The sequence below is a fragment of the Antennarius striatus genome, chromosome 13 (assembly GCF_040054535.1).
Source record: "Antennarius striatus isolate MH-2024 chromosome 13, ASM4005453v1, whole genome shotgun sequence".
NCBI lineage: Eukaryota > Metazoa > Chordata > Actinopteri > Lophiiformes > Antennariidae > Antennarius > Antennarius striatus.
The window spans coordinates 20,242,547-20,263,659 of NC_090788.1; the positions used below are offsets into that span (position 1 = coordinate 20,242,547).

The following is a 21,113-nucleotide window of genomic DNA, read 5'->3' on the forward strand; positions in this document are numbered from 1 at the left end:
TCATCCTGAGGTGGAACACCTGTTCACAGGTACCAGGTGCTTCATAGATGTGAAGCAGTTCTTGGTGGTTATACAACTAAATATTAGTTTAGAGAGTCACGGGAATACTAAATTATTATTATTTCAGTTTATGTAGTAAATACTTACATTGTTAATGAAATGTAATTTTTTTAATTGAAGTTTTTAAAACATTTTGTAAAGATTTTACTTGAAGTTTTGATCTAGAATTCATATACAGTAATCCTGATGCATGGGATTAAAACTATTATAAGGGATTTGAGCTTTACTCACATTTTCAAACAGACTGCTATTATTTGAACACAACTGCGTCGTCAGCGTATTTGATAACTTTTATACATGATTTGATATGTGCCAACTGCCTAGCACACTGTGCATGTAGTTTCATTGTTAGCCAACACTGAAAGCTTTGAGGCAAACAGTTAACCCGAGATTACTTCAGTTTCCCCAACAGAGTGGGACTGGAGCCATTTACCCCGGCTGGCAGCATTCACACTGGATCACCAGGTGCCAGGCATCTGTGGGATTTCCTTAAGCTTTAGAGCAGGATCTGTCAGTGTGTGTGTGTGTGTGTGTGTGTGTGTGTGTTTGTGTGTCAGTGCATGTGTGTGTCAGTGCACGGTGCACATGCATTAAAGTTTGCATGCGTGTCCCCGAGTCTTCTTGTCTACAACGATGGAATTTGATTCACAGGAAGATTCAGAGACCAGCTCTGCTGTTACGAAAGCACATGGGATTTGGGGAAGGGGCGACAAGGCAGGAGGAAAAACAAAAGAAGAGGAACACACACAGAGACAAATGAAAGACAAAGTGTGTATCGTCGGAATGAACGTGTGAAGTGGATAGAGGAAATGGCAAAGGTGGACAGACGGCAGCACTCAAGAAGAGAGAAATCAGTCTCTTTAGCAATAGATGTATGTGTGTGTGTGTGTGTGTGTGTGTGTGTGTTTAAGTCTTCACACACTAATCTGGTAAAGTGGCACTCCATGAAAATCAAACAAACAAACCAAAAGCTGATTCAGATTCTAGTTTCTCCCACTTGAGCCCCAGAACACTTAAACACCATTAAATTTCCATCCTGAACTCACATTCAGTAACGATCGGTTTTATTTTATACATCAATGATGTTGTTAGAGGACATCTTTAATTTATGTGGTGGTCATTTCTCTCAGTGATGTGTACAGATTGTTAAATTCAGAGCATCATAATGAATGTGACACAAATAATATGTTTTAGTCAAATATTTAGCAACCAATCTTTTAAAAGTATACTGCCTTATGCCTCACATCTTTTTATTATATTTTCAACAATTTTAATTATCATTTACGTGGAAGTTGGCGATGCGTTGGCAGCAATAAAAGGTGAAGAAGTCTTATGGAAAATGAATGAATGAATGTCTTTATGTGGAGATACTTGATACAACATCAGTACTGAACACCTGTATTAAACAGCTGGGTGTTATGAAGTCTTCCACAAGGACACCTTGGTTGAAGGAATGGGTGAGTAATACCCATTATGTCCTACAACCGACCAATTTTTCAGTTCTGTCGTGGGAAATTAAACTGAAAAAGCTTCTCGTCACAAACTTGTTCTTTAGTTTGGTCTCCTGCTTGGATTTTTTCCCGCCACGCTGGGAATTCTGCTGCTACTCTGACCGAGTTTATGCAGTAAGTCAAAAAAAAAAAAAAAAAAAAAAATCAAGGTGCTTTTCAGAGTGATCCATGATGACTTTACTCCGGTAATGCGGCTTATCATCACCGCAATAAATCTTTTTTTACTCCCATTTGTTACACGAGGAGAGCAGACGTATTCTGTGTTGATGCTGCAGCGTTGTGTCGTCAGTCATCCTGTTGTAAATAAACTCTCCTTATTTCCTGCAATCAAGGCCAATACAGAACCAGACCGCCAGAGAATGCTAAAGAAGGAAAACAGGTGTTCGTCTTCAGTTTGTATTTGTATTTGAAAGCACCAATGATCAGTTTTGAACCATGTTTACTCCTGCACAACTGATTATGTAACTTTTAAAATGCGCATCTCTGCACAGTTATGTCTATACTGTCTGGTATTTCAATGAATCCTGGGAAATCTGAAATCAGTCTCAAAACTGATGCAATCCTTTAAAAAATAAACGGAGCTACTGAGAAACACTCCATATAGTTTCTAGATGGAAGTCAGGTGTAGTTTTCATGTCATGATGGTGTGGATGCAGATGAACACGTCTTGTCTCACTACCCAGCATGCAGCTTGTTCACTCCGTTTTCATTCCATTGTACTGAAACTGGTTGCAGACGACACTCATGAGACCTCAGTGAAGGGAAGTGAATGGAAATCAGTGGCTAAAATAAGTCGGGCAGAGTTTACTTTCCTTTTTTATTATTATGTAATTATTTTATTACCATATTTTATTATATTTTATTATAATTTTTTATTTTTTAATTATTTTATAGTACTGATTGTATATTAAAAATGAAATCAAAACATGCTTGTATCAATATAATGACATCTAAATGATGGCAGAAGATACTTTGCTTTAACACATGTTAAAAACCACGTGTGGAGAATGTACATGTGGTTTGAGCTCACATTTCAAGGATAGATATTACAACAAAACAGGAAACACATTTTCTTGTGGATGTCATCCTGCCAGTGCAGACAAGTGAGTTCATTTCCATCCCTCCCCAGCGTGCGTTTTATTTAGCTGCATCGCTACTGCATTGCACCGATTCTGCTGGAGTTGACTGTACAGGTATATCTGTGTTGACCAATCAGCTGTCTGGAATGTTCCACATTTTACTTTTGGTAACTGCTGGGGCAACAAATTCCTTTATTATAATACGTTTTTAAAAATGTGAGCAGAGTTGCGTCAGTGCTACGCTACTAGTGAAAATGCAGCTTCATTTGTGCACCGATTTGTCCTAATTCTAGCATAAATCTTTATTTTTGTGTGTGTACGACCCCCAGCTCCTTCTACGCACTCCCTTCTTTCTGCTTTGAGTCTTCCTCTGAAGGAAGTTTCTGGTTTTCATGATTTAAATTTTTCTGATTATGAGTGCTGTTGATCATAACATGGTCTATGGGAATGTTCAGAACTGATGTGAAACCAAATGAAAACGCCCCAACCAGGTGCACTTATAAAGTTTCTAATGGTGCATGAGAGGTCACGCCATAGGGAGTGATGCTATTCCGATTAAACGCTCTTTGTTTCCTGCTGAGAGTCTGTGACACTCTGCCTGATAGATGATAAATACGAAAACTGATAAAATTGTCTGATGGCTGTTAATGAAACTGAATGGTGCTTGCGTGTGAGAGACACCTGCTGTGTTGAACGCACACAGACCAAAAACAGAAAATTAATTAAAAAGTATTGTGGCAATAGAAAATGCTGTACCGTTGTTCCGATATCATTCTCATCTGTGGCTGCAGGTTGTGTCCCGCCTTATGAACCTTTTGTCCAACCTGTCTGATATCAGGGGATGCAGAGGAGTCCCTCTGAAACCTCATCAATTTGATTAATGCCATTTTTTTCAAATGACATCAAATAAGTGTATTCAAATGCCATGTGGAATATTTTACCGTTAATTATTTGTAAGCGGTTGCAGCATTGATAAAACTAATAGTAAACTGCTTTCTTGTGGTACTTGGACATAGTTTTTGATGATGGTAGCTGCAGTCTGCTCCTATGCATGTGTCTGTGGTGTGTAATGAGGTTACTATACATCCTTTATTGTGTAAATGTGTGTTAATGTTATATTTTAACCGTCCCTGTCTAAGAATGAACAGCCTCCTCCCCTGAAAGCTTCATTTATATGCAGTAAAATTACTCATTCGACTTAACATCTCATGTAAAATGTGGTTCAGGAGGCGGCGTTCTGCCAATTAAGTTTTAACTGGTGTCAGCAGGATTTTTTTTTCTGCTCTTATGAAATAAGATTTCTGCACTTTGTTGAACTCCATAACTTTATTTCTCACTTCCCTCGCCTCGTCTATCATCATCTTTTGCCTCATCTTTTAGTCCAATCTTTAAATTTTATGCACTAAAGTGAAATACCTGACACTCATCTGCTCACACATTATGAATTAATGGAAAAAAAAGGTTGTTTTCTAATATAATTAATCAACGGTTGGATAAAGAACAAGAAATGCATTCTGTCTGCGGTCTCACTGAGTTTATCACTTCATTCATTTGAGTGTGTGAATAAGTGAATAACATTATTTAGAGCAAGGAGATCATAAATACTAAGCTGAGATAAGTGGATTTAATTTTTATTGACACTCGTAACTAAAGCCTGTCTGATTAAGACTAATTTGATTAGAGCTGTTCTGAACACCCAAGTATCTGCAGTGAGAGTGGGATTAGCATAATCTATAAAAGTCTTCCTGTGTAGGAAATAGTGGAAATTAGATCATATTATGATGAACACTATAATGCAACTTAGTGTTAATTAAAGGTGATTGCTGCTGAGAAAGCAAAAAGGACACAGACTTAAATTTATATTATTTGGTTGAGAAAAAAAAACATTAATTATGAGTGAGGTATTGGGTTTTCTGCATTTTCTGACACACACATGCTATACTGTGTGAAATATAATAGATATAATAGTGCAGAGACTTCAAATGACAATTAATATTTTATGTATTGAGGCTTTTGAACATTTAAATATTCATGCTGTGTGTTCTCCTGTCCTCCCTCTCCTCAGAGACAATGGCTGTTAATTCACTGCTTGGGATCTTAGTTTCAGATGTTCTTTCTTCATTTGCACTAATTGCTCCCTGAATATTTATTCTTCTAGATGATGAGAGAGCAGCAGAAACAGTAAAAAAAAAATTTAAAACCCCACTGTTTTGTCTAAATTGCCTCTGTGGACAGACAAAGGGACGACATTAACACGTCCTCATAGAATACATGTGTCAAACTCAAGGCCCCGGGGTCCAAATGTGGCCCGCCACATGATTTCATGTGGTCCGCAAGAGCATAAAAAGTCAGTGTCTTAAAATAAATAGGCCAAAAGTGTGCTTTGAACAAAAACTACATTTCCCACAATGCAGTAATTCAGCCCATTTTAACATTGACAAAAACATTTTGAACAAAGTTCATGTCCTAACTTGTGTTTGATGTTATTTTTCTGTATTTCTTTAAATAGTTTGATCCTTGATTGATGGAGTTCTGTGGGTTTAATAACCTGACAAATTTAAAAAGATTTATTTTATAACAGAGCAACAAACAAATATATTTTGTACTTTTTGTACTTTCAACTAATTTTTTTAACTTCAATAAGTAATACATTTATAGTTACTTAACGTTACGGGGTAGTTACATTGTTTTTACATTTCACTGAGTTGCAATTAGTTACATTTATTAGTTACATCTGGTCCTTTAAGTACAGCCATTGTTTTGATGTGGCCCTCAGTGAAAATGAGTTTGACCCCCCCTGTCATAGACAGGATCTAGTGGGTCTGATGGTGTAACGTCCCCCTGAAACAGTCACTGTAAGGCCAGACAATACATCCAGACAAAAGTAGTGACAAAAATGTAAGTATTTCAAATAAAAGTAACCTTCATGAATGAGTGTTTAGTTGGTGAAATAGAAAAGATGGTAATAAGGAAGAAGCATGATGGGAAGTGGAAATGGAAGATATTATTTTCCTTATAAATCAATAATCAAGTCATTTTGTATGAATGTAGTTAATATGATAGTAGTCTATAGTGCATTGACCTTGAGTCCATGTTCGACATGCAGGCTAAGAGTTTTAAAATATTAACGACCTGATTTAATGTCCGCTACGCCCCACGGTCGCTGAGCTGATGGAAGGAAATACCTTCAAGCCTTAAAAAGTCCAGCTGTGTTCAGTAAACCTAAGAACACTGAAGACCCCATAATAACACTAACAATCTGTACTGATAGTGGACCCGGATGGCTCTCAGACGTTCCTCTGAACACCATCAGGTGACTGAAGAGCATCTATACAAAGCATTACATAAGAAAATGAAGCCTGCTTGACTGGATTTGTCTGTTTAACTTTGCTTTTGCTTGGATTATTCTGGAGAAATTCAGCTTAGCCATCATAACTCCTCCACAGGGACTTTGGTAATTAAAGAAAGAACACTAATGAACTGTATTCTCTCATGTAAGCTGCTGCTGCAGACAGGAACACTCCAGGGTTCACTGTTTTATCCATGTTGTACTGTTTGTGACCGACTGACCCAGATCTGCCCCGATGCCAGCCCATGTTTTAATACAGGCTGCCAGTTTATGTTAATGTTAGCTTCTTAGTTTTGTTCAACATGTGCCTAAACATTTGAACTAACTGTGTTTAAACCAAAGACCCCCACATCTGTAAGTAGCTTCTACATTCAGTTTTATCACTTTTGACGGAATGCAATTAAATTCTGAATTAAATTAAGCGGAATGAATTATGATTAAAAAAAAGATAAATTGCTGAATTCAATTCTAAATTGCAAACATTATCTTTACTGTGCATAATTTACTATTATTTATTTACTGAAGGATAACTAAACCAATCCTCATTATGACATTTGACAATTTATTATGGGTTTCTGTGTAATGTGAAAAACTCCTTCTGCATCACTGGATTAGAGAATTACAAAATTCTTTTGAGAGACTTCTAGAAGGAAACGGTTGTTTATTCTGGGACTATACTTTTGATAATTGTGTGTGTGTGTGTGTGTGTGTGTGTGTGTGTGTGTGTGTGTGTGTGTGTGTGTGTGTGTGTGTGTGTGTGTGTGTGTGTGTGTGTGTGTGTGTGTGTGTGTGTATAATATACTATTTTTTGTCTGCATGTATTCTCATAATTTAATCCCATAAAAGTGGGTCAACTTTTAATGAGATCAATGCTTCTTTTAGTCTTGCAACAAAATCTTTTACATGTTTCATATATTTTACATTTTAATATATTTTTATATATTTTTGTGATAATTATAAATACATGCTTTGACACATGCCTTTGCAGTTGAGGAGGTGTCAGCTGAAGAACCAACTCCCACTTATATCTGTTATGTGATTAAGAACTCCATTCCTAATGGAAGCTACTGTATGAACTCATGGAGAGCACTTGACGGGTTACATGGTCCAAATGAAGTAAATTTTTAATCTCCCCAATGGTCCTCAATAATAATTTATTTATGCTGCAGTCACTCTTTTATTAGTGAGGAGGCTGAATCACTCACAGTTCATCCCGGTCGCCTCACTGCTGGTCAACTGCATTTTTAAAAACCATATTTCTTATATATGCTTCATATATATTTATTTTATTGCTTGGTTTTGATGATTTTTCCCCAACAGTGATAGATATGTGTGACCCAGATAGCTTCCAATAATGAACAGAAGAGGCATAGTGCCATATCAACAGCAGACAGGCAGGGAATTCACAAATACACGTGTTATTTGTTTGTGCTTTGTTAATTTCCCCCTTCATTAGTTTTGTTGACTGGTTAATGGCCTCCTCCACTGCTGTTCCTACCTGCTGGCAGAGAGGAGGTCTCCAGTTGTAAATCTCTAATGAGTCAATATCAGTCCACCTTGGGGGAAACAATTTGGTATTCAGAGCAGTCAGAAGCCCTCTGACGTCTAACAGTATGATTTATTGTTTCATTTATTCTCTTTCTTTTCATTAAAAAAAAGTAGGACATTGAGTACAATATGTTCGGAATATTCAGCCAAGCAGAGAGAAAATATGATCTGTGATGTGATTGTCTTCATAATTGTCGGCTGAGTTACGACGCAGAAACATTTTAATATTCTGGCGGGTGGGCGTCGTGAAAAAGTCTTTTTTCTGCAGCTCTTGACCCGACCAAAGGACGAGAAGATGCTTCATCTCAAAACCGATAGTCTGTCAGCTCATCATTTCTCCCCCAAAGTTCAAATAAAAGAGGAACAAAAGAAGGTTTTAGAATGAATAGTATACAGTGGAATCGCATAATAACAGCATGTCTGTAATAACAGTCTCTTCAACCCTTTAAAACCGAGTCGATCATATTTTATACACTTGGTCTTTCAGGATTTTGAGACTTCTATATCAAAAGTTTGATATTTTTTCCTGAAAAACCTGATGTATACGTTCAGACACACGCATTCATCTGCATTTTGCACACACAAAAATGATGAATTTAGCAAAAAATTATGCAAATTAAAGCTCACATGAACAAAAATTTACATTAAAAAACATTTTCTATAAATTTGTCAGAAGGTTCCATTCAGACCTTATTTTCCAAAACCTGATTTTTCTGCCAAATTATTTAATAGTTCCATCTTTAAAGGGTTAAGACACAGATAATCTGAATATATACGTATATTTCTTATTTTATACTGCAGCCATCGTCTCTGATCGACAGCGGAAAAGAATGAAAGGGAGCAAAACATGTTAACCTTTATGTACCAACAAGCAAATGGCTAGAAGAAATGAACAAACACATTACGACTGTCTCTCATTAGTGCAGTGGGAAACATGCTCACTATAATTGAGGGCTGTCATCACAGTTGAAATTAGCTCCCATGTTTTTCACCAATTTATCTTTCCTTCTGGGAAAATATTGGACCAAATTAGTATTCCTTATGCAGCAGATTTTTTTTTAATTACTGTCGTTGAAAACTGACATTTAAAAATATTATAAATTTCAAGTATGAATATTTGCTTCACATATGAAGTAAATATTCTACTTAAAAAGTATTATACAGCAATAATTACTTTAAAAATTCAATAATAAGGCTGCAAGGAAAAAAACAAACATGGTGTCTTTGGTTCAAAATGTACTGAATATTTAAAAAAAAAAGTTTTTCAGACCTCATAATTGGAGTAAAAATTGGTAATCAATGCATATTTGAATCCACTCTTTGCAGTTTGATTGGGTCTGTAAGCCTCGGCGCTCAGGAAAGCTTGACTCTTCTGGCAGCTGAGGAACGGGCAGAGATCAGGGAAGATCATTCCATAAAAATAGCATTTCAAAACAGCTTTCTCCAGGATTTGGATATCATTGAGGGGAATGGGGGCCCAGTTATTCTGAGCAGGGCCGCAGCCATTCTGATAGCATTCAAATGACTTGTTTGAGTGAACTGAGCTTTTCAAACCCAGTTTAAATAGGAATCAGGTCCAGGAGCTGCACCTGAGCTCTGCTGCCATCTGTGATCTCCTGGTGAAATCATCTTCGCTCTGCATTCATAATACATAATCTATGAAATCATCTTCGCTCTGCATTCATAATACATAATCTATCTGCTGCATTAAAAATTTGATTCTTTGTATTGCTTTTGCTGCCCATGTTTTATTTGTTTTATGGGTCCCGCTGGCCATGTTGTGGTTGAAGACTATGTAAACCACTTTAGTCTCCATTAGACAGGATGTTGCTGCCATTACAGCTCAAACCACATGCAGGTAGGAGGTTGCACTTTGTGAGAAACTACAGTTTGTCGATAGGAATGAAAAAATATTGTTCAGAAAATAATGTTGACTGAGAATGTGCATGAAAAGAAATGCCAATAAAATGTCTTGGGAGAATCAAGCAGCTGTTAGGTGACACAGTATTAAGGTTCAGTCTCCACTGCTGCTTAATGGAAACTAGATGATTTTGTCTGTATGATAGACGTGCAGACCCCCCCCCCCCCTTTCAGCCAAGTGAAAACTAACTATGTGGAACACTAATGTGATCTGAGACACATTTACAAAAAGTATTTGTATAATTGGCTAATTTCTTTTGGTTTCTGGTGAGATTTGTCTCAAACTTTGAGAACAGTCTGAGCTTTCATGATTCGTCTCCATTCACGTCTCCATGCACGTATTATTAAAACATCTAGGGTGACACTTAAGAATGAACAAAATTGATGTTTTTACTGATACTGATGGAATAATTATCTACTTCTCACGGGAAACATAAAATAACTTTTTTGAGACGTATTTTAAATGAAACTCCATCCCCTATAATTAAAAGCAGACAGCGGCGCTGCCTGCCGTGTGTTAGACTGTGTGGTTTGAGCGTTTATTGATGGGTGGCATGCAGCTTTTAGAGTCTATACCACCCCTTATGAAAGACTTCTCTAATGCATCTAACAGAATACTGTGTCTTAATGCAACTTTTCTGCTTTAGAGACATTATTGAACATGTCAGTTTTTGAGACTTGACTTATTTAAAAAAAGAGAAGCCAGTGTGCATACCCACACCAACACACACATGCACGCACACACACACAACAGTTGGAACAGCAGACAAGTGGCACATTCAGAGACAACGGGAGTCTCAGATAATTATATGAGATGGAGTTTATTGCTGATGTTTCAATACAGCTGTCCCTGTTGCTGCTTTGAATCCAGCTCTCTCAGCTGTTTTGTGTGTTTCACCTCTCTCCAGAGGCCGCCGTCACCAGAGACAATGAACAGCAGCCGTTAGGATGAAGCCTTATGTACGAGCTGTAAGGTTCATGCAATGAGTAGAAACCAATACAAAGGCTATAAAAACAGAACAGCTACAACTCTCTAAATACTCCCTTATACCATAGCAGACTCTCTTTAGCATTCTGTGCTTATTATTTTAATTACTCTTTTTAAAATCGATAAAGAAAAAAAACAATATCTTGAATCCTTTCTTTAAAAAGTAGTGACATTTAAAACGTAGAGCTACCTGCTTTGTGAATCAACTCTTTTATGCTGCTGTTACTTCTGTCATGCGTATCTTTGTTCCCCAGGCTTTACGGACTCTCCAACTTCCTCATTTTGTCAGAGCCATCAGCCACCACCGTCACCACAGTGTGGAATCCACCAAAGAATCCCTGACGGACTAATTGTCAGACATCATCTGTTGTAATATAAAGTCTTTACGCCATTTGATTGTCTCTCTTGATGGAAATTGTAGTCACTTTTGCAAACATTTATGGGATGGCAGTGTCTCAGGTGGTAGAGCAGGTCGTCCAATGACTGAAGGATTGGCAGTTTGAATCCCGCTCTTCCAGTCATTAATGTTGTAAGACACTTCAGCACACTTGCCTCCAGTGAGGGCATTAACTGCTGTGTGAATGTGTGTGAATATTCGGTGGTGTAGTGGGTAGTCGTGTCACAACAAGATGGTCCCAGGTTTGAGTCCTTTCTGGATGTAGTTGGTATGTGTCTACAAAAACATTTACATCAGGTGGATTGGTTGGTTTAGAAGTGGGATTGTGTGCGTGAGCGGTTGTTCGTCTTTCATGTGGCTCTGTGATGCACTGGCAAAGTGTCTGGAGTACCTCCCTACCTAGTGAGTCGACTGAGATGGGCTCAGACAACACCCACGACCCAGAATGGTTCAGAACATGAATGAATGAATGAATGATCTAGTGGTGGTTGGAGAGTCCACTGGTGAGGATGAGGTGAGGATTGGCTGCCATGTTTCCATCAGTCTACCTCAGGACAGCTGTGGCTACACATGTAGTTTACCATCACCGAGTATGAATGAGGAGTGAATGAATGATGGAACCACTGTGAGCGCCTTGAGAATCTACAAAAGCCCGATATAAATCTAATCCATTATTATTATTATTTATTTACCAGAAAGGGGGAATCTGATGTCGACTATAAACTCTGTCCTTAGAAGTCACACTCTTCCTCAGACTGATGGTTGTCTCTCAAAGATTGAAAAAGAGTCACATCCAGGGGAAATGAAGGGAGTAACAGATACACGACCATGTGCACGGTGCTGATGAGAGAACTGAGAAACTCGGTCTGGATGCTCAACCTGCAGGCATCCAGGGAGTGAATGCTACTGGACTATTTCTCCTTCACTCCTTTACAGGTAACTTTTGTGTTGTAGTAGGTTTCTCATTTAGTTAGCGCCAAGCTGCACTAGCTCTGATAAGACTTCCTGAGCACACACTGATCCACTCTGCAGAATGTATGTAAGGATAACTGGCAGGCAGCTTCTAAACTACAGGCATCACTTTGAGTTTGCTGGAGTCAGGCGTGGGAGTCTCTTCAACTCTGACTCATCACATATAAGTGCTGGGGATTATTGCTCACATCATCAATTATACCTTCATAACAATGGTCCCACATGGGATATTCATTTAGAAAGCAAGACTGTTAAATCCATCAGTCTGGTCATGATGACATCGTCACAGCTCGTCACCTCGCTCCTCCGGTCCTCCAATCACATTGAAGCAGTCAGTTAGGTCTTCATAACATGACAGTGTGCTCCAGTTCCATTCCCCTCACCGTCCCAGCCATCTAAAGGTATTTTTAAATAGATATTTATGATCAATAATGGTTTATTTTGTGCTTTAATTTATAAAAAAATATGACTGAATTTTTTTTTCTTGATTATCCTGCATTTCCAACATTCTGGAATCATTTGGGAAGCACTCTCAAGGGCAGGATCGTCTCTGTTGAATAAATAATCCTGATTTAATATTAAATGAATCATAAATATATACTGTAAATAATCATAATAAATAATGCATAAATAATAATTTGGATCAAACTACTTCTGCCTTACAACTATAACATATCCAACAAGCTGCAACTGGAAAAGCTATCTCAGCTTTCACGCAAAGTTCACCTGAGTTGTTGTCTCAAGTTATCCATCCATAAGATATATGTTAATATGTTTACCACATGTGACTATGTATATTTCATATGTTGCATATGTTAATATGTATGTATATTATTTCAGTATTTATGTATGCCCCCCCGCTGCCACGATCGCACAAAACAATAAAGGGTTATTATATTATCTGATAACATATTTCTTGGAACTAAAAAAAAAAGACTTGCCATTAAACAAATTTTGAAAATGTCTATTTTTTCTGAATATATAAAAACAGAGTCAATCAGATTTTAATTGAGAACATTTGCAGAAATTTTGGAGAATAAGTCACTTAATTCTAGTCATCAAAGATGTTGTAAAAATTCTGTCTGTTATTTGTTGCATAAAAAATATCTGATGACTTTTATGAATCATTTAACCTTTTTGTTTTCCACTGAATTATTTTCAGGTGTTCTTCTCATTCATCATACAACTTCAATATGTCATCTAACTGAACATACAGTATGATAAATATTAAAATCAATGAAGTTGAAGGTTTGACTGTTCTGTCGCAGCTGTCACAGACTAAACGTTAGTTAGATGATGAAGCTCTAAGCCGATTTAAACAGCTGCCAGCAGTGATTATACAACATGGAGCTCTGCTTTGACTGGTGCCACCCTTCTAAGATTGGCTCTGCTCTCTTAGACCTTGTTGCCCTCTGGAGCAAAGAGTGCCAATCACATTCATAATTATCTGGATAGGAGGTCCATCACCACTGCATATTACCAGCGCACGGACAGTATGACAGTAAATAATCCCATCATTTCAGCCAGGGGGAGGTCAGGGAGACATAAATTTAACTGGGAACACTTTTACATCCTGGAGGGTATTGTATGGAGGTTTCGTCATCTGAAGGATTGATGTCTTTCTTTTCCATCCTTCTGCCTTTTAGCTGTAGCCAAGTACAGCAGAGTTTGAGTTGGTTTGATTCATCCACACATGAACGGAAGTGGACGTTTAAATGACTTGTGCCTTTTGAATCACTCCATTTGTGAACAAATTCTTCTGACAATTATTATTATTATTAATACATTTTATTATTATTAATACATTTTATTTTTATTATTATTACATATTATTATTGATATTAATATTTTTATTATTAATAATAATAATAACAATTATTATTATTACTATTTAAATGTTTGAACTCTGATTTTTATTTTTTTTTAGTCTTTTTAGTACTTTATATTTGCATAATTTCCACAAAAAGTGCACTGTACTTAAACTACATGACGTAACATTTTAAAATACAACTTCTACGTGGAGTTGTAGAGTTGTCCACACAATGTCACAGCGGCTGGTGTCACACCATTACCACTGGAGAGACATGCAACACTTTGAAAGTTATTGATTCTACAGAACAGAATTTTTACAACAGAAAAAAAAGAAGCTAATTTTACTTGCTTTTGATTCATTCATTCAGGAGAATGACCCTAACCCTAACCCTAACTGTCTTCTCTTGTTTGTCCTCGCTCAGTTTTTCTCCGCCTGACATTTTAAAATGGGGATTCAGAGGCTGCTGCGAGCCGTGGAGAGGAACCGTGGCTCCGGGACATTGGGCGTCCACGGCGCGAGCAGCTTCGGATCACTCACTTAAGCAGCCAACACTTCAAGCAGGGGCAATAAATGGAGTCCTGGTCCCTCTAGAACAATAAAACAGTGTTAGAGTCAGGGATGGATGCTCTGTATTACAGACAGATATTTCTCTGCCTCTGCTGCAGCTGCTGCGCTCAGCAGAACAAGTGGGACTGTATCAAAAGACATTCACTCAGCAATAAAGAAAATGTGAATCATAGTAATATCCAGGTGTAACATTCACTTACCCGCTACAGCCAGAGGATTGAATGTGTGGCTGAGGAGGAAAGAAGGTCAGAAGTAATTTATGACCTTAATCAGCTTCTGTCAGTGCGGCAGCACCGGTGGAAGATGTCTCCTCTTATATAAAGGGACTTGAAAATATTTATATATATCTTTGCAGCAGAAAAAACCCCAGTGTCAGTCCTTTCTTTTTTTTAAACAAACGTGGATTGTTCCTTCCATTTATTACATGTAAATCAGTGTTGGGTTGTTCATTTGTTTCTGTCCTTCTAACCCAGCGACGGGGATGACGGCAGGGCGATGATCCCTCATGTCTGATCCACCTCACGCCTCGCTTCCCTCCCATAAAATAACATTGAACAGGGATTTAGTCAAGTCCTTGACTTAACTGCCTGCCCGAACAGAGGCGTGCCCTTCGTCTTGGTCCGCGCGTTGCACGAGTCTTCGCTTTTGTAAAAGGTCGCTGGTGCTGCGGGCTGGGATGTCATTGGGGTGTTTCATTTGCTTTGTCTTTGCGTGGGTGTTCATGCGTGGCTGTCAGTGCTAATCAAATAAAACCTGGCCTCTGGCAGCAACACTGAAAAGAGCAAAAGCTCCCACATATTAAAAGGAGAAAACAAAAATTAATATTGGAAGACACGGCCCACAAGTTGTTGTTCCAATCCCTGTAATTGTGCGTTTGCCCTTTATGAATCTGTGGACAGCTGTTTCACACCAGAGACCAAATGTAAATGAATCCGCTGCTCAGAAGACAGGCAGAAACAGACAAGAACAAGTACTGGTTCCAGCTGCTTCAGGAACACCATTCTGCCTGAATGAAATCATTTAACTGTGTGACGCATGTATTTATGGCTAATTTATGGCTAATTAGCTGCCCAATACCTAACTTTATTATTCCCTTGGTTTAGTCTGCTATGTAGCCATTTAAACAACAACAACCCACTTCACGACCTGTCAGTTTCTGTCATTTTCAGTTTCATTTTATTTCCAATTTGCATAAAATTCTAATGTTTATGTGCACAAGTCTATTTTTAGAGAAAAGACTCACTGTTTCTTTCACTAACATCCTGCTCTATATTATTAGGCTCCATTTAAAGGGCTCATATTATGAAAAAACATATTTTTCTGATCACTATATATAAATATATATATAAACTCATCTGTCTGGGGCCACAAACAATTAAAAGCCTAATATAATCCGCACAATGAAGGCAACACATGCTGTAAGTGTACATCAGCTCTACTATCAAGGTGACTAAGTAGGCTACAAATATGTAATGAGCATTCATGATTAAATATTTATTTTCCTGGAGACAATGATACCCAGCATGACTACTCTGCTCTATGGTGGTGTTTAAAGTTTAACTATCATCACAATATTAATGTCTTGTGTTTTGCTGAATTGATGAAATTATAGAAATACAATCATGGAATCAGATTTTTTATGTAGTTTTTATTTTGAGGATTCAAAAACAAAAAAAATGGAACCTAACTGGTTGATTGGTGATGCCATTTTAATGGAATTGCCTTCACTGTGTTTGCGGAGGAAAGCATCGTTAATTTTCTGTATTATCTTAAAATAGGTGCTGGGATGTTTTAATGAACGAATCCTTCATGCAGTTACATCTGTGAATGGTTTTCCACACTTTATTATCTCCTGGGTTGCAACAAAACTAGCAGATGCAATGCACTGCTTAAATCTATCTTTGTGCTCCTCTAATTTCTGCAGAAATAATGCAATCGCATTATAGCAAGCCTTCTCTGAAAACGTCTTTCCACATGACTCTTTTTATTATTTTTTGTTTTTGTTATTTGACAACTGCTGCCTGACACCACCCCAAGCTGAAACAAACATGTGTCGCAGAATACGACAAATCTACGCTGATAAAAATTATGAAATTTAATTTGTATTTTATACCAACACTGGAAACCGTTAAACAAGTTTTAATAAACCGTATTAAAACTAAAAAAAAATAAAACTAAAAAAAAGAAATCCGGGTATATCGGTATGTCACAATGTCGTCACTCAGAGCTAGACACACAAGTTGCTCAGTTGTTGTTTGCACAAATTAACATGACTTATTAGCATTTTTGCATGAGCATTTTAAAGTAAAGGTAAGGCACACAAACAGCCTGTTCCCAGTAGAGATCATTGGAGGGACTTTTAGAGAGCTGAAATCCAGGAGCGCCGATCATTTTGGAGCAACACATTTAGAATAGAGTGTATTTGGACGTCTGACAGCTGCGTGAGATTGATTAAGAATATAATATGGGACCTTTAAATGACAATGTTACTGCTGATTGTTTTTCTTTGCATTTTCATTCTGTTTCCTCAACAATCCCTTAAGACCTAAATACATTTAAGTGATTAAAAAGACTGCAGTCTGTAGTAGTGGTTGTTGGAATAACTTAACATCCCAGGATAAACTCAGAGTCTGCATCACAACCAAACCAAACAGTCTTCAGTTGTTTTTTATGTTGTGGTTTTGGCCATAGTAGGGTGCCTGCTGTCTGTGAACAAAATAAAGTGTGCAGGAAGAAAGAAGTATCTGTGTTGTCATAGTGTTCAATGGTGTTTCAGTATTCCTGTTTGACAGCGATGGCGCTGGGTGAAGCTTACGTAAGTTCCACTCTGGGGTGTGTTCACGTGTTAACGGACGGCCGAAACACAACAGAAGGTTTGGGTTTTAGTGTGAGACGGTGTGTAAAGTCAGGTCAGGTTAAGTGTAGGTCATTCTCTCATAGACTCATTTCAGTGTCATCTTGAGCTTTTCATGAAAATGAGACGACTTAGAACACCAGGAAGCGAGTTGTTAGTTTGTCTGCAAGCACAAATCCATCAGCATCTCAGACTGTGCCCCTTTCGTTTGCACTTCAACACAACACAGCAGGAGGTGTTGTCTTAAATTCTATCCACACTGAGACATTCACAGCAGAGGTGGTTGTGGTTACAGAGATAAACTCGCTCTGGAGTCAAACCTGGAAGTTTGGAACTAAAAGGAGAAGCAAAATTAATGTTTGACATGGAGTCTGTCGCTCTGCATTCATTTCCAATGACAGCTGTTGAATAGGAGGGATTAGGCAGCGAGAACTATTCTCATGTACTCTCAGTGGGGGAGGGAGCTTGTTCTGCAGCGATTAGGAAGTGCAATAATTATTCATTATAGACATTTTTTGGGTTTCTTATAACCAAATGTCTGACTTTACATCCCCCCCACCCCCTCACTATGTCTCCTCATGTCATCAGGCTCAGGTGATGCTAAAGCACTGTAAGAACATGTCTGCCTCCCCCTTTGTGTCACTCTGTATTTTCCTGCTCTCCATTTGTATCTGGTCCTTCACAGCATGGGATAGACATATTTTGCATAATTCCTGATTTCAAGTGTGAAGAAAAATGCAGAGTGGTGGCCGTGATTAATTTGCGGGCTCTTGGTTTGTCTTCTGTACATCACCAGGCAGAGACAGAAAAAACAGATTGGTTTCAGGCAGGAGCTCTAATCCCGCAGCAAAGGAGGCTTTAAATGAGGATATTTACCTTTTGTTTGCATATGGATTCAAGGATTACTTATAATTAATTGCAACCCCTTGCAACTGGAAAAGCTTTGCAAAAACAAAAAAAAAAAAAAAAAAATGCAAACAAAAATCTAACCGTTTCAATTAAATGAGTCAACACTGCAGGACGTGCACAATGCATGCACAATGCAAAGCTTTTCCCTCCTTTTCTCCTGCTTTTTTTTTGGTTTTGTTTGGTTTCAATCCAGTGTGCACCTCCAGTGCTTAAGCTTCAGGTTGTGTAACTGAAGCTAATAAATGGTTTTCTTTTGTAGGAAACACATGCACCATGTCAGAGTACAACAGACTGAAGAGCATGCTGCTGGATATGCAACCTGAGGTGCTGAAGACAGGAGAGCAGAGCCAGGGAGACATGGAGGCAAAGAGAGAGCTGGTGAACAGCATGTTTCAGTACCTGGACGTGGACCAGGACGGCCGGCTGGTCAGCGACGAGCTGGACAAGGTGGGAATAAAAAAAAAAAAAACCAGCTTGGAAAATATAAACACATTTAAAAACAAATGCACATTTCAGAAACGCTACATTTGCGATGGAATAATAAGGTTGTTTACAGGAAGACATGTGACTCCATCCTAGCTGCCATTAGGACATGAGTGACATGTGGCTGGAACATTTAATCATCTGATTTTTCTAAATGTTTACTGAGGTTATCATCGCAGCGTGGCTCTGATTGGAAAGGGACAGTTGAAAAGACTGGCAATGACGTCTGCAGGCTGAGGAAATGAGATTATTGCGGGTATCATCTGGAGTCAGGAAATGGGCATCAGAGATGGGTGTTAATTGGACTCCTCCCGACCCAATGCTGTGCTATCACTGCTAGAATTCAACGAACCATGTTCCACACAGCCTGCAGGAGAGAATAAACTGTCGAAGGCTCAATGTCTAATTTTAAATGTGCTCCAGCGCTTAATTATGTGAAAATTGAAGAGTGGCAGTCGAAAGAAAACACATTTTGTAAAGTCAATATGTGGGATTAAAATGAACCTAACAATGCTGCATTAATGGAAATTGAGAACACTGTCATCTTCTAATACTAAGGGATGAGGTGATTTCGGTACTAGCGGCAGTGATAGGAAAATCAGATTTGCTCAGAGATCCTACAAAAATAATCAGATCAGTCACGACTGGCAATGACTGATACTGATATGTAAGGAAAAATTTATATAACACATTCTTCTACATCAATTTTAGCCACCCAGACATCCTCTGAAATTTGTGATGCATTTTTTTTGTCACAGATGAGACAGACAGGGTCAAATCCTGCAGCACGGGTTTGAAATATTTTATTTAAATGCCAAACAATTCAGTGAGGCAGCAAACACACAATAGTGTCTAATAACCAGGCTTTTTTTGTCTAGTTTCATTTCATGCACCTACTTTGATGACATTTGTTCAATAAAACATAATATCAACGTCAAAAACCAGTATAAAACCCGATGTTACATCTATCTACTACCAGCACCATCTCCTTAAATGTTTATCCTGGACAGCCTGAATCCGTCTGGACTGAACTCCTTCACTAGAACAGTTGAAGCAAACACGTTGAAAAAAAATAAAAATTAAAAATGTAAAAGCTCTGAGGTTACGGCTGGGGGTTTGTTACACCAATCCATCCATCCATCTCCTTGAAAATGAGATGATTGTCACAGTTATTGAGTAGACATAGTAGAGTATAACTTTATTGATCCCTTAAGGAGGTTCCATCAGGGAAATTAATTATCAGGGAAATTATTATTGTTTTATTTTTATTTAATTTTTACTTTTTTATTGTTTGTTTTGTTTAATTTTTTATTTAATTTTCTATTTTATTTATTTATTTTTAATGCTGGAATCTTTCCCAGCTGGCTATAGGTAAGGGATGGGGTACACCCAAGAAGCTTTGCCAGTGCATCACTGGCCCACGTGAAAGACAAACAACCACACACACACACACACACACACACACACACGCACACACAGACACACCCGTACAGTGAATTTGGTGTTACTTTGATGTGGTCCTAAGATAAACTGGCGACTTAACCAGGGTGCACCCAGCTTCTGCCCCATATCAGCTTCAATGTGAACCCATGAGCAGAATTTACAAGACTGGCTGGAGACAAGATGATTATTGATCGTCTTGTCTTTAAGAAAACAATTTAATGAATGACAAAAACACAAGAAGCAGAACTATTTTTTTGTGTGTTTTTTAATCTCTTTGCCATCTTTCCTGTAAATGTGACAGTTCCTGAATACAGAATGAGACAGGCGATGCGTCTACGTGATCTATAAGGGACTGAGTAGAATTGACTGCTGCAGCTCAAGCTATCATTTGACAGAGACCCTCCCAACCCCCCTTTTATTAATTCACAATGCGCTTCTGTTCATTGGCAGCTGCTTTAACAAAATATAGTACAGCAGGAGTTATTGAGCTGAGAGTTCTCTTTATCTTCCTAAAACTGCTTAACATCACCGATTCAAAGATGGATCCCCTGAGAAGGATACGCCTCTAAAATGGAATGGGGGGGGGGGGCCTCATAAATGACAAACAGTGAGAGAGAGAGTAGTACATCTTCCCAGGGGAAAGTCTTTGAATGAACTCAGATACAGTATGCACAAAAAACGAGAGGTAAGAGAAGAGATCGCTCTTAAATGCAAGCAATTACGAACAGCGCTTATATGATTGATTGCTTTTTTTTTTTCATCCCCCCACTTTAAAACAGATGGAATCTTTCTCAGAATGATTCCAATTTCTACATTTCATATATGACAGCAGAAAAACAAGGTTTGAATATGGCATCTAAGCTCCGATGACATCACTCCACGCAAATTTTTTCATATTAAGACTGTCAAACTCAAGGCCCGGGGGCCAAATGTGGCCCTCCACATCATTTTATGTGGCCCACGAGGGCATGAAAGGTAAGAGTGTCTAAAAATAAATAGGTCAAAAGTGTGATTTGACCAAAAACTAGGTTTCCCACAATGCAGTAATTAAGTGCATTTCAACTTTGACACAAACATTTTGAACAAAGTTAATGTCCTAACTTTTATTTGATGCTATTTGTCTTTATTCATTGAATAATTAATAACCTGTTATAACAGAGCAATAAGCAAACATATTTTTTCTGTGTAACTGTAATTTTTGTAACTTTATTAAGTAATAC

At 38.0% G+C, this 21,113-nt stretch overlaps 1 protein-coding gene across 1 annotated transcript in view; it reads left to right on the top strand.

The window, feature by feature from the left end:
- Positions 1 to 21,113, top strand: part of fstl4 (follistatin-like 4) — a 159,150-nt gene that overhangs the window by 91,336 nt on the left and 46,701 nt on the right. The window contains exon 5 of the mRNA XM_068331748.1: positions 18,227 to 18,414. Within this exon, the coding sequence (XP_068187849.1) occupies positions 18,227 to 18,414 (188 nt within the window). The remainder of the gene's footprint in view (positions 1 to 18,226; positions 18,415 to 21,113) is intronic.